The sequence below is a fragment of the Bos indicus genome, chromosome 7 (assembly GCF_029378745.1).
Source record: "Bos indicus isolate NIAB-ARS_2022 breed Sahiwal x Tharparkar chromosome 7, NIAB-ARS_B.indTharparkar_mat_pri_1.0, whole genome shotgun sequence".
Taxonomy (NCBI): domain Eukaryota; kingdom Metazoa; phylum Chordata; class Mammalia; order Artiodactyla; family Bovidae; genus Bos; species Bos indicus.
The window spans coordinates 16,823,607-16,838,070 of NC_091766.1; the positions used below are offsets into that span (position 1 = coordinate 16,823,607).

Genomic DNA, 14,464 nt, shown 5'->3' on the forward strand with positions numbered 1-14,464 from the left:
TTCTCAGCCAGGGTCAGAATCACCAGGCTGGATTAAGTATTTAATTTGGTGGAAGATGTAGCAAGTGAGAGAGTTTCCCAGAGGCTGATGAATGTAGTTATTCAGTGAGAGAGGGTAAAACGACAACAAGAACAAGAACAAACCAACAAAACTCTTTCCCTTTGTGAGTTTAGAGAGAGTTTGGGGGTCATATGGGAATGTCTGCAAGTTCCAGTGAAACATTTCAATGTACCAGAGACACCAGAGAGAGAGGTGGCTGCTGGGGAAGGGAGCCTGAGGCGTCTATGCTGGGGGCTCTGGACTCTTCCCAGGCCACTGTGGCTGCCCCAGAACACAGCCCTGTATCAACCCTGAAAACCCATCTGAGGACAGGGCCAAGCTCTCAGAGCAGAAGGACCCAGGGTCAGGCAGGAAGGAGTCCAATCGTTTCTTTCATCATGTGATTTCTATCAACAGGTTTGGCTTCTTGCTTGTGCACTCACTTAACAAACATTCATAAGCACAAAGGAAGTCTCCAGCTAGACATCCTGTTATTAGTTGATGGCTGTTTAGTGAGAGAGATTTGGGCCATGGGCTCTGCACTGAGTTCTCAGGCCGGATTGAGCCCAGGTATTCCTGGTGTAGGATGAGATAATTTCTTAACGAGACATTGTTAACATTTTGCACATTTGTCCTACTGCTTGGCCCTTCAGTGTCCTACCCTGGCCTGGCTAACTCCTTATAGCCTAGGAAACAGAACTTTAGCTGTCATTCTACCCCAGCTCGGATTACAGAAAGCTGGGAGTGACGAGGTCCAGGTGTGGCGGGTGGAGAGATGCCTCCCTCATTAGATCTGGCAGAGGATGAGATGGTTGGATGGGATCACCCACTCACGTGAGTTTGAGCAGACTCCGGGATAAAATGAAGGGCAGGGAAGTCTGGCATGCTGCAGTTCATGGAGTCGCAAAGAATCGGACAGGACTGAGCCATAATAACAACAATTACACCTGGAGAGAGGATACTGTATCCAGTAGGAGCGAAACAAGTTTGTTGTAAGAATGAATTAATAACAGCTGACGGTGCGTGCGTGCGCGCGGCGGGGGCGTGGCCCGGAGCAGGGGCGTGGCCCGGGCCGAGAGGGAAGGAGACCGGAGGCCGCCGCGGCGCGCGCAGGCGTTACTGGTCGCCCCGAGTCACGTGGGCACGCAGGCGCAGCGCCGCGCAGCCCTCTCGCTCACACAAAGCCCAGACGCGGAGAAAATGGCGGCAGGGGTCGAAGCGGCGGCCGAGGTGGCGGCGACGGAGCCCAAAATGGAGGAGGAGAGCGGCGCGCCTGGCGTGCCAAGCGGCAACGGAGCTCCGGGCCCGAAAGGGTGAGTATTTTACGGCTCCTTGTCCCAGGCTGGGCGCTTTCGCGGTGGCTGGCGGCGGCTCCGTTAGATCTGTTGGGGCCTCCTCCCGGCGCGGCCTCAGCTGGGCTTTCTTTCCCTTCAGAGTCTGCCGAGGGTGGAGGCGGCCCAGGCTGTGAGGGGTGAAGCCGGGCGGCCCTGTGAGCGCCTGTAGGACCGCTCTCTCCCAGGCATCGGGTCTCAGCTCCTCTGGTCTCTCCAGACCGGGTCCGACGCTGAGGCCTTAGGCCGGGCCTCTGCGCGCAAGGATAATGGCGCGCGGGCCCAGAGCCGACGAGACCCGGAGTCCGCGACCTGCTGGCCTGTCGGGTGACCTTGGTTGGGCGCGTGGCTTCCCGTCTCTTCGCCGTCGTCCGGGGTCTCAGTTTCCCGATCCGTTAAGTGGGGGATAGGGGAGGAAGTGCGCACGCAGGACCTCGCGCGCGGTCGGTCCCGGTAAACGGTAGCGGAGGCGGGTAGGTATCGGGAAGGACCGCGAGGACGGTCGGACTCCCCCTCCCCCTTCCGCCCCGGAGCGCGCGGTTCCCCTCCCCCCTCCCGGCCCCGCGGGAAGTGCCTCGATCGGAACTGCCCCTTGCCCCAAGCTCCGACCTGGAGTTAGTCCCTCAGCTCCTCCCCAGGTGCGCGGTAGGTGTATGTGGAGCGATCGGATCTGCTGCTCAGTGTTCATCTGTAGAAACAAAGTGTAAGAGGAAAGGAAGAAAAAGGGAAACATTTTCCGTGTTCTAGGGGAAGATTTTGCATCATTAGGCGGGTTCACCTATATCCAAACTCGGCCACCCTTTCGAGTCCTATTGGGGGCTCTGTCTCAGGTCCTCGGTTTTGAAAGTTTTCTTAAAGCGTTAAAGCATCGTCTTATGTTTCTGGTGAACCCCACTCATTCTGATTACAGTCGGCTGAGAGGTGCGGAAAGACGTTTTGCCTTCGCCCGCCAACTGTAGGGGGAGGTGAGGGGAAGGCTTGGGCACACTTTTGATTTCCCACATACATTTTTTTTAAAACCTGGTGAAATTTACAGTTTCAGCCATTTTTAGGTGGATGATTCCGTGGCATCGAGTGCATTCGCGGTTTTGTGCAGCATCACGAATATCCACGCTGAAAACTTTTTCCTCACTCTAAATAGAAACTGTAGCCATTAAGCAGTTAACTTAACCATTCACCTCTCCTGGATACCTGTGCTATGCGTTCTGTCTCCTATGGATTTACCTTCCCACCAATTTTTAATGTGTATAATTAGAGTTCATGGGGATTAAAAGTGAGTGTAGTTAAGAGTAGTTTGCTTATGAACACTCACTAAATACTAGCTATATTGTTAAAAACTCTCTCTCCTGAGGTGGGGAGGAGCCGAATACCGTGGTTACTGGTCCTTGGAAATCGAGAGAAAGGCATCCTAGAAGTATTCCCAACTCTTTTGTTATTGAAAACTCTGGAAAGGGACGTGTTCATTTAGACTTTTTTAAATAACTTGTTTAAGGGAGCCTGGTAGGATATTTGAGGACCATGTTTGGAGGCCTTTAAGATATACATTTATGTCCTTTTTTTTTTTTCTTTCAAAGCAGTTATCGCAGGATGGAGTGCTGCTAGAATCGTGCTAGGTGAGAAGTTATTAGTTACAGATTATAGCATCTGGGGTACATTTTCCAAATTTCCCATTTTCCACAGTCCATTTCCAAATAGTCATTTTGTGACTGATTCATTTGACAAACATAAAACAGGGCCTTCAGAAAGAATCTGAAGGTTTCAGAAATTTAAAAAAGTCTTTGTTGGGAGAACCTCAGTCTGAGACTCTTGAAATAGAGAATATTTTAGGCAGTTAGGAACACTTAGATTTATTTTGTAGGGCCATTGGAAAAGTTTGTATTTTGGGTGTTTTTGTGTGTGTGTGTGTGTTTTGCCTCGGGAAGCCTTTAAAGCAGAGCTCTTTAGAAAACAGTCTTCCTGCTCATAGGGAGGGACCAATGGATATTTTTGTAGTAAAGTTGATATAAGTAAAAGGAGTTAACGGGTGGGGAGCTTGGAGGAACTCCCCTCCCTCAATCCTAGGCTGTTGGGGGCGACCAGGTGTTCCCCTAGGAGGAGGAGGATGAAAGGTGATCATTGGAGAGAAGCAGAGAGGAGTTTTCAAAGATTTTGACATGTTTGATATATATTTATAAAGAACTTCATTTTCCTTTTACTTTCTTTATAAAGAACTGAAACTGCTGGAGCACTGAAGGCCAGCTGGTGGGCAGTGAATTCCAGACTAGGGAGTTCAGATTTTTATCTTGAGAGCTTTTTTGTGATTTTGTGAAAGTCGCTCAGTCGTGTCCGACTCTTGGCCACCCCATACAGTCCATGAAATTCTCTAGGCCAGAATACTGGAGTGGGGAGCCTTTCCCTTCTCCAGGGGATCTTTCAAACCCAGGTTTCCCGCATTGCAAATGGTTTCTTTACCAGCTGAGCCACTTTTGCGGGATGGGAAATAAGTGAGACTGGATTCTTCTCACCTTTGTCTCCACCAGGAGTGGAGTGTGCTGAAAGCTGAAAAGGCACTGAGACAGCAAGCTTCATGAGGACCATGAAAAGCACAGCCCGTTTTGCAATTCCTTTTCTCTCCCAGCTGTAAGCCGACTGTTTTTTTTTTTTTTTTTTTTATATTGATGAGAAATGCATTCCATCTAAGGACAGTCAAGATTCAGAGTTAGAGTGTATTGGGGGTAAAAATGTTCATTTTAGAGGGACACATAGGCTTAGGGGTTTTTTTTTTTTTATTGTTTAAAAATAGAGGTTACACTATACATTTAAAATCAGTGACTTAACCTACTCCACTTCCAGATTAACCTGTGGCCGAATCTGAAAGGTGAGAGATGGGCTATTTTAAAAATAAAAATTTGTATTTAGTGTAAATTTCTGGGGATGCAAGGTTAGTGTTAAGACTGTTTTACAGTCAAGAAAAGGTTTTTTTTTTTTCAATTGAGAAAATTCAGGTTAAAGAAATTGACGCTAAGAATCTGGGGGAGGCCATCTTGACTTCAAGGCTTTTGCTGTTTCCACAGCAAACCTCTCAGTAAACAGACGTTTTAAGTGTTTTTTTTTTTTCTTTTTTAATTTTTAACCAGATTCTTTGTGCTTTTTGCGGTAACTTGAGTGTTTGCTGCACTTTAAGAAGTGCTTGTATGCTTGATAATCTTGAGACATATTTGATGGTGAGCTCAGGATTAGAATGGGGCTCTGGATTGTTGGAATGCATGCTGCTAGCTCTTTGCTTTTTTGATTTTATTCAAGGCTAGGCTGGGGGATACTAGTCTGCAAAGATTAGGTTGCTTGTTTCATTTGGGATTTCTCAGATAGACTCCTCCATTACCGTGTTTTGCAGTGAGGTTAAATTTGAATTACCGTTTTGGTAGTCTGTGATGAGTACAGTGGAGGTTTCCCTGGTGGTTCAGTGGTAAAGAATCTGCCTGCAATACAGGAGACAGGAGTTCGATCTCTGGGTCGAGAAGATCCCTAGGGAAGGAAACAGCAACCCACTCCAGTATTCTTGCCTAGGAAATCCCCTGGACAGAGGAGACTGGTGGGCTACAGTCCTTGGGGTCACAAAGAGTCAGTCCTTGGGGTCACAAAGAGTCAGAGACTACACAAAGTCAAACACGGCGCTAAACAGCAAGTACAGTGTTTAGGTTTCCTTAGCCACGGCCCCAGTGGGCTTAAAGTCTAATCAGTATGTGCAGTGGTAGAATGCAAGGAGTGAATCATTCTCCAGAAAGTTTTTGGTACAAAAATACGTCATCGTCACAGTTAGTGTGCCAGCTTCTCCTTTAAACTTGTGAGTGTGGATAGTAACCTCCTTTTGCAGATTAAGGAACTGAGGCCTGGCAAAGAGCTGGTAACATTGGGGTTCAGACTTTGATGACCCTACCTCTTAGTCACATGTGGTACTACCCTCTTAGATAACTGCGCTGAACATTTATCAAGCTGCTTTTTGTTAGGCTGCTTGTTGATTCTCACAACACCCCTGTGAGCTGTGTGGATACAGGTTATGCTGGTTTTGCTGGTAAAGACCCATAGAGGTAAAGAACTGGACTCACGTGGGTAGTTAAGTGGTAGACCTGGAGCTAGAATGGTGCTCTCTACATGTTCAATACATTAGTGGAGTTCAGGATTGAAAGGATTTTTGTGAAGACTCATTCTATATAAGGGATAGTTCTGAAGGGAATATGGAGGTTGAGGGGGGTCTTTTCCCTCAAGAGATGTGGTGAGGATTTCAAGATATTGTAGTTGCTGTTTCAAACTACACTCCTGATTGAAAAACTCCAGGAGTTATGAGAGCATTATACATGGGAATGCTGTGGAAGCGTAAGAGAGGGTAGGGATTTACTGTTTTACTTAGTGAATGTAGCAGCTCTTTGTGGACTAGGCACTCAGTATTTTGTTTTTTTTTAGTTGTGATCTTTATGTAAAGTATAATTCTAGTACGGTGGAGCAGTGACATGGTAAGTTACCAGTCTTCAAAGAGTATAATCAGGAAAACAGTTCCAAAACCATATTAATCATAATTAATCTTACTTGACTGACTCAGAAGCTTCTTAAGGTATTTTGGACTTATCTTTATCGATGTATTAGGAATTAGGTTATAGACTGTCAGGAAAAGTTTTTAACATACTGGGTCTATTTAGAACTTCAGATAGATAATTGGGTACCAGAATCAAATAGGGTGTTTATTGACAATTGGAAGCAAGTTAGCAAGGAGACTATCGGTAAGACATTTATTTAGCTGGTTTAGGTAGCTTCAGTTTCTTTGAAAGATTGCAAATTTGTTAGCTTTATATAGCAGTTACAGGTCAAGTTATGTTGGAGTAAGATTTGGAATTTGAGAAATCAGCAGAAACTTTAAGAAATGTGTAATTGGCACAACAAACTGCACAGGTTGGAAGTGTGTGATTTGATATCATCACTGAATGAAAATAATACAGTTATAACCTGTAGAAGTTTTTGCTGCCCCTTGGTAATCCTGAGTCCTCCTTTCCCCCACCTCCAGGCAACTATTAGTTTGTTCTCCACATCAGTATGTATCAGTGCTTCTCATTGGGAGATTTCTTTCCCTTCAGGAGACATTTGAAAGTGTCTTGGGGATTTTTTTTTCCCCCTTATCTTCATCTTCAGATCTGAGGAATGGGGCTGCTTCTGGCCTCCCTTGGGAAGAGATCAGGGATCCTGCAGCACATAGGGCAGGCTCAAACAACAAAAGAATTTTCTGGCCCAAAATGTTCATACTGTTGAGGCTGAGAGAACCTGCTGTAAATTAGTTTGCCAGATTACATTTTCTCACACAGTTTTACATGGTGAAGTCATACTATATGTACGCTTCTTCTGTCTGGTATCTTTGAGTGTAATTATTTTGAGGTTCATCCATGTTGTGTGTAATTCATTACTTACTGTTGAATAGTATTTCAGTGTATGAATACAGTTTGTTGATTCATTCACCTGTTAGTGGTGAATTTAGTTGCTAAGTGGTGTTCAACTCTTGTGACCCCATGGACTGTACAGCCTGCCAGGCTCATCTGTCCATGGGATTTCCCAGACAACAATACTGGAGTGGGTAGCAGTTCCCTTTAGGGTATCCTCCCAACCCAGGGTTTGACCTGGATCTCCTACATTGCAGGCACATTTTTTATATAGTGAGCCACCAGGGAAGCTTGATCTCTGCCTGTTTGTAGGTAGACATTTAGATTTCCAGTTTTTGGGAAACTGGAATAAATAATGTTGTTACGAGCATTCAGGTATAAGTTTTTGCATGGATATGTTAATTTTCTTCTGGGTATCTAGTTGTGCATAACATGGTAGGTGTATTTTAACATTTTGAATTTATAATCTCATAAATTTGGGGTATTTAGGATAAAACAGTTTTTCGTCAGTGTAGCTAAATGATAATCTACCTGTAAAAATGTATTTCTAAAAGGTGTTTACAGTTGTGTTACATGTATTTTAGGCCTAGAAGAATATTCCCCTAATTCTGTCTAGAAGATAAATGAGAAAATTGAACATTTTTTAAAAATGGGATTTTGTTCAGTTATATCATCTGTACTTGAATATGTGTCATGTGAGGTTTTTTTGAGGATGGTTCTCTACTATTCTGTAAAGAATAGAGTTGATAATGATTATTAGATTTATGAAAAGGTCAATTTTTTAAGAAACTGCAAGTGATGAGATAGTTCACCTGTTTTACTTAGGAGGAAACTTCTCAGAGAGAGGAAATGATTAGCTGGAGAAGGATTTGGGTATAGTGGTGCTGTGGGCATACTTTGGGCATAACCCACATGAGCTGCCTTCTGGATGGCGAGCCCTGTGGTGTGGATTAACCCCAAACCAAATCCCCATCTTCTGTGGTTAGATTGGGCAGTTTATTCTTAGCAGTAATGCTGCACGGCAGAATTTGGCCTAGACACTTTGTTAACCTTTGTCTTGTAATGAGTTATTTATACATTTTGTAATTTATAAGGTGAGTTGAGCAGTCTGTTAAAACACAGGCTGAAACTGTAACTGTGTCATGGACCCTGTGTCAGAATAATGTTTTTTAATGTTGCTGATGGAATATTTCGGCTTCAAAAGAAGCCAATTCTGTTACAATGTTTTTCTACCCATAGACCCTCTGTAGTTAGGCCCATGAAATGAAAATTGATCTCCATTTTATTAATTGTAATACTTGTCCTTCTCATCTGCTGAGGGTAAGACGCATGGACGCGTGCTGTTTGGCAGCCCTGGTGCTGGGCTTTCCTGTGGAGTAGACAGGTGGACTGTGTTTATGGTGTGCAGTCAGCCTAAGGAGAGTCTGTCATGAGCCTGGGTAGACAGAGTAAAGATTTCTAGGAATCCAGGGATTGTGTGACCCTATCCCTTTCTGTCATCTGCCAGCCCTTGTGAAGGAGGTCTGTTGATTGCATGTTGATATTGGTATCAATCAGATCATGGAGGAAGTTGCTTTCCTTAACATTTGGCACACTTGTATTTGGCTGTGAGGGACCAGTTTTTAAAAAAATACCTTGGGGACTAAAATAAGTTGCTAACTTTAATTTTTCCAGGTACACTGAAAGAAAGTCCTCCAGCTGCCATTCCCCACTGCAGGGAAGACATATCCTAGAATAAAGATCAACTCTTACTTTAAAAAAGGTGGTCTTGTAAATCATCAATACCATAGTCTTGATTTTTTTGTTTTCTTTGCCTTTTTGTCATGGATCACAAAGTCTCTGCTGGAATCTGTAGTTGTGGGAGTCCCTCAGTTCTCACTGGTAGAAAAGCAGAGGGCTTGGGAAGCAGACAGTGCTGGACTTGATGCACAAGAGGACTTCTGTGGCTGCTGGCTCCCTACTTGTTCCTGGTCAGCTCTCACTGGTGTCCGCCTGTGATCACGGGGGCTCAGGGAGCAGTCTTGCTCAGCCGGCCCAGCCTTGCCCTGGCTGTGCACACACTCTGGCCAGTTCCTGGGCTTTGGCCCGGGCTTCCAGCCTGTCTGGTTCTGTCCTTTGGGAGCCTGCATTTTTTGTGAACCTTTTTCCTGCTCACTCTAAGCCACATTTGTACCTGTAGGGTTTAGAAATGCTACTCCGTGGAAGCACCTAACACACAAAGGTAGAGAGTATTGCAGGAAAGTCCACGCAAAAAAAAAAAAAAAAAAAAATCCACCCTTCTCTACTAAAGAATTGTTAGCCTGCTTTTTACCTACCAGAGTTGCTTGACTTCAGTTTCCCTAGCCTCAAAGTAATGGAGTTGAGTAGAGAAAGGTTTCTTTCCCTTTAAAAAAACTTAAAAAAAAATTGTGGTAAGATGTATGTAAATTTCACCATCTTAAAATGATTATATGTACAATTTAATGGCATTAGGTACAGTGTTGTACCTATTCACTCACCATTTCCAGAACTTTTTTTTTTTAATCATCCCAAACAAACTCTGTAGCCATTAAACAGTAACTCACCATTCCCATCTCTCCCCAGTCCTGGGTAACTTTACCTCTCCTTTTTTTCTCTATGCCTGACTTATTTCACTTAGCATAATGTTTTCAAAGTTCATCTCTTTTGCAACATGTATCAGCACTTCATTCCTTTTTTTTTTTTTTAATGACTGAGTAATATTTCATTGCCTGGATCTACCACATTTTGTTTATTCCGTTCATCTTTTGGTGTATGCTTGGGTTGTTTTCACCTTTTGCTACTGTGAATAATAACTGCCTAGGAGTGGAATTGCTCGGTCCTGTGGTAATTATGTTTTAACTTTTTGAGTAATTGCCAAACTGTTTTGTAGTAACTGCACCATTTTACGTTTCCACTTAAAAAATTTTTTTTGCCCCCACAATGAAAATTACTTATTTGTAGGGCTGAAGTTTGTTGGGCCTACGTGTACCACCTCTTTGGGGTTCCATGAAGTCTTATAAATCTTCCCTTCTGTTTTCCTGTTACTGTCTTAGAATTAAAGCACCTCAGGTAGGGAGATGGCCTCCGCACCCCCCACATATGTTAGAGCCCCACAGGAGTGTGTGAAGCCCTAGGAAAGCACATTTGTCTTGGAAATGGTTTTTTTGATAGGTGGATTTTCAGGAGTGTACTACTGCAGTTTTCTGCTCTATGGACCACTTCAGTTTGAGTGACTCAATATTCTTGTGTTATATGTAACTTTGCCTGAGATAATCAGGATAATTTGCCTGGAAAATCAAATATTGTCTTTTGGGTTGTGCTAACTTGTGAATGTTTTTTTCTCCTCTTTTGAATTCAGTGAAGGAGAACGACCTGCTCAGAATGAGAAGAGGAAGGAGAAAAACATAAAAAGAGGAGGCAATCGCTTTGAGCCATATGCCAATCCAACTAAAAGATACAGAGCCTTCATTACAAACATACCTTTTGATGTGAAATGGCAGTCACTTAAAGACCTGGTTAAAGAAAAAGGTAATGGTACTGGTGGTTGAGTAGGGTCAGAAGGTTGGTGTGTCATCTTCTCTGTGCCTAATTCCTTGGTTATTTTTTGTCAGTGGAAGCTGTTCTGAGTAGAGCATGTGTTCTCTCCAGGCTTGAGAGCTAAGCCCCGTCCCCATCCACCCTACCTTTTTTCCTTTTTTTTGTGGTCATGCACTTGTGTGTCAGATGGGGGCATTTGTATGATCCCTTGGCCTATGAATGATTTCACTGGCTTAGTATGGTTAACAGGGCTTCGATTAAACTTGAGGGGAGCCTCTTTGTTAGGGAATTAAGGAAACTTTTTGAATTCTTCCTATTAGGTGGGAGAAATTTTTTTCTTTTCCCTTTTTGTTTTAAAATTCTGGCGGGAAGGTAGTACTTTGTCTAAATTTTGCGGATGTCTTCCTGGGATCAAAATTTGGTGGCTGGAACGTGTGCTGCTCAGATTCTAAATTATAAATCCATGCCCTGGGGAGGAAAACACAGATTCGATCGGCAGTTGGGTAGCTGAAAGTAAAGCATCCGCTGTGTAATTTGGTGCCTTCAGGCACCCACCAGTCCCAACCCTGGTGTCCAGAGTCTGGTTGAGGCAGAGGAAGGAACGGAAGCCCTGCTGCCACCAGGAGGCCCTGGGCGGTTGGCTGCCCCCGTGTCCTCTGTCTCTGCCTCCTGTGCACACCGTGTGTGTCCTCCTCCTCGTCACACTCTTGTTCTGCTGCGTTTGTCGTCTTTTCCTGATTCTGGGCCCTGCTGGTGGCACACAGGGCTAAAGAGATTGCTCAGCCCTGGTTTAGATGAAACTTGATAGAGAACCATTTGTCTAAAGGCCTGGAGGTCTCCCCTCACTCTTACCCCATGGGAAACCTAGAATCAAATAATTCTTAACCGGAGTCTTTTTGAAGGACTGAAAGGTACTGGTTTTTCTGGAGCATTCATAATGTAAAGAGATTTGAGCTTGATTTGTCAAATGATTAACATCTCAGTGACAGACAGATGCCACTTGGATAGGCCATTTTGGTATGTGTACTGGTGCTCCCAGCATTGGGTTTTGAAATTATGAACGGCCCACTGCCATCATGGTCCCATCATTTAATTCAACCACAACATGCCAGAAGCATTAGGCACTGTGAACCTCTCTGTACAGTCATGTAGGCTGCTCCCATGTAGTATTTCTCCAGGTAACATGGATGGAAAAACGTTCTGGTGTGAGGTTTGTTTTCCTGCCTTGATCAGCCAAATCATTCCTGCCAGTGCTCCTAGGGCACGAGTGAAGTTTCTTTTTGTCTGAAGGGCGTGTCACGAGGCATCCCAGATGCAGTGTTCTTGGTTTTTGGGACTGCTGCTTCAATAAAGCTTAGAATTTCTGTACAGCACAGTTGGGTCTCATTCGAATTAGTTTTTGGAATAACCTCCAAATTTGTGTTCTCGCGATTTGGTTGAACCGCTGAATGGATACATCCATTGATAATAAGGTATAGTAGTTCCAAGAACCAGGAATGTGGCTTTGAAAATGCAATTGTTAGAACTTTGTAAGAGATTGCAGGCCAAATTATTTTCCATTTTTAGGAGTGTGTGAACCAGTTTTGGGACATGATGGATAAAGTAGGTGACATTTTTACTGCTTTACCATTCAGTAATTCAGTTTTGGGAGCCTTAAAGCTGGTAGCAGCAGCAGCAGCCATGACGTTTCTGGATGTAGAAGCAGTTCACCTCAACTTCCTATTTGCACTGTATTAAGTGTGGAGCCAGCCTGGTGGTTTATTCGGATACTTCCAAACTGGTTCTCATATTCCCCTGGCATACTGCTATGAATGCCCTGGCTCAGCCCTTTCAGTGTATTTTTGGTGGTGTAATTTAGAATTACAGGTGTGCAGTAAATCAGTTATTTTTAATAAACCTTAAAATGTTCTTGTTTAGCGCTCCCCTGTACAGGTTAAATTAATTACCTTTCTGTTTAATTAAGTTTTAGCAGTATTGGATTGTGGATAAAGGGATTCATAAGAGAAAGGTAATCTTTTCATGGTAAATCTTATATTCAGTATGTGAAGTCAAAAGAAAATTACTGTTTATGTAAGTACAAATGTTCTTATTTTCATTTTGAGGTTTTTAAAACTTTTAATTCATGTCTTGGTAAACAAAAATATGTTTCAATGATTACTTGAAATCTGAAATATATTCTTAAAATCTGTCGCAATGTTTTAAGGTTTTAGAAGACTTGTTATTGCACAGGGGAGAAAAAAGTTGGGGATAGAGGCTCTTACAGTCTAAAAGTATTATTCTCAGGACAGTCTCTGAAGTGGGCAAACCACAATAATGGGCTGTTGTGATCCAACCACTCTTTATCAGTCTATATTTTAAGGTCTGTTCCTGATGAAATCATACCCCTGTTGTTTTCAGAAAACTAGTGAGATGGCTAGAATTAGTTGTCCTCGGCTTAGAGATGTGAAAAGTGCTCTGTCATTGCAGCACTACCTATAATATGTAATAGCTGCATCTCAGAACTCAGTAGCTTTGAGATGGCAAGACAGGAGCTTTTTTCTAAGGATGATCATGCATCATGTACCCCTCCCTAATTCCTGCTCCTTGGACACCAGGTATATCTTCTCTGTTAGCTTTTAACAGCCTTCTCATCATGTACCCCTCCCTAATTCCTGCTCCTTGGACACCAGGTATATCTTCTCTGTTTGTTAGCTTTTAACAGCCTTCTCATCATGTACTCCTCCCTAATTCCTGCTCCTTGGACACCAGGTGTATCTTCTCTGTTAGCTTTTAATAGTATTCTCGGAGCACCTGTTAGTAATGCATGTCTTATGTGAACAGGCCGCTGGTGCCTTTTCCCCTGGATGGGATCACAAAGCTTGTTTGGTGGCAGTGTCATGCAGTCAGCATTGCTGGTTTTAAAGAGAAGAGGTATGAGAGCTTTGTTTCCTTCTGTGCCAGGCTGCTTCCGCTGCCCCCTCTTGCATCATAAACCATTCAGGGAGAGATGGATTAAACAGCCCACAGAACTGAACTCACCCTTCCTTGAGCTTCCCTGTTCCTGCTCTGAATGTCCTGAAGGCGCAGAGAGGTTTTTTGTTGGCTCAAGAAGATCTACATTGTGTATCTAGGAGCAGAACTTTATTTTCAATTTAAGTAAAAGTCCCTACCCAGTCTGTTTGGCTCCTCGTGTTTTCCTTTGTCCCTGTGATCATGCTTATTTTTAATGGAGATATTATGTGGAACATATGACTCCATGAACACTGAAGAGTGGATTGAAACAAAAACTGAAATCCAATGTAAGATAAATTTGAATTGGAGACTGCCAGACTAGGTTTGCAAGTGACTGAACAGTCTCACAACTGCCTGGTTTTCATCACTTGACAAATACTGGTAGACACGAACATCTCAAGAGTGTTTGACTGTAAGGTCTGGGTGAAAAATTAAGACTTCTGTGAGCAAAGGGTGATTGATTGATTTTGGGAATTGTAAACTTGAAGGGTGTTATGCACCGTTTTAGAGAAGTCCTGTGTGCCCAAGGAAAGCTCATAGTTGAGCTGTTCTCCAGCAGCCTGGAGGTGGGGCCGCTGCACCCTGGCAGGACTGAGCTGGAGCGCAGTGTGAGGAAGACAGAAGGCCAGCGGTACAGCTTACTCTCAGTCAATCTCAAGGGTAGCAGCAGTCAGTTTAACTTGTGTAAGCAAGGATTTCTTAAGCACTTAATCCTTCTGTTTTTATTGAATGCGTCACTTTAAGTAAATTTCAAATTCCAGCTGACAGAAAACTGAGGCCCAGAGGGCAAGTATAGTCCAATAGTAAGTCTGTTGGCTCTCAATGATAATCTACATTGTGAGTCTGCAGAGCAGAACTTTATTTTCAATTTAAGTAAAAATCCCTTGGTAAAAATACCAAGTCTGTGACTCCTTTATGATTTCCTCTGTTGGATATTCAGCCTGCGTTTTGGAAAGGTCTGTTGCTGCTGCAGCATTCATATTTGTGGGTACGTGGATCGAACCTTAACAGTACAGCCTGCCTGTCTTGTTGGGTTTCGGTCAAGTTAGAGAGGCAGTGTTCTGCGGTGTGGAATTAGCAGCAAGAATGTGCTTAATCATTTTTTCTAACTTGTCCATGAATTGAATATTCATTGTATCGGATAATGTTTTTTGTTATGTGTCA

At 43.5% G+C, this 14,464-nt stretch overlaps 1 protein-coding gene across 2 annotated transcripts in view; it reads left to right on the forward strand.

Moving 5' to 3' along the window:
* Positions 1-1,193: 1,193 nt before the first annotated feature.
* The window catches only part of HNRNPM (heterogeneous nuclear ribonucleoprotein M), a 40,147-nt gene continuing 26,876 nt past the window's right edge, over positions 1,194-14,464 (forward strand). For both annotated transcript variants that reach the window (XM_019964293.2, XM_019964300.2), the window contains exons 1-2: positions 1,194-1,352; positions 10,131-10,300. In XM_019964293.2, the coding sequence (XP_019819852.1) occupies positions 1,240-1,352; positions 10,131-10,300 (283 nt within the window). In that variant the 5' untranslated portion in view covers positions 1,194-1,239. The remainder of the gene's footprint in view (positions 1,353-10,130; positions 10,301-14,464) is intronic.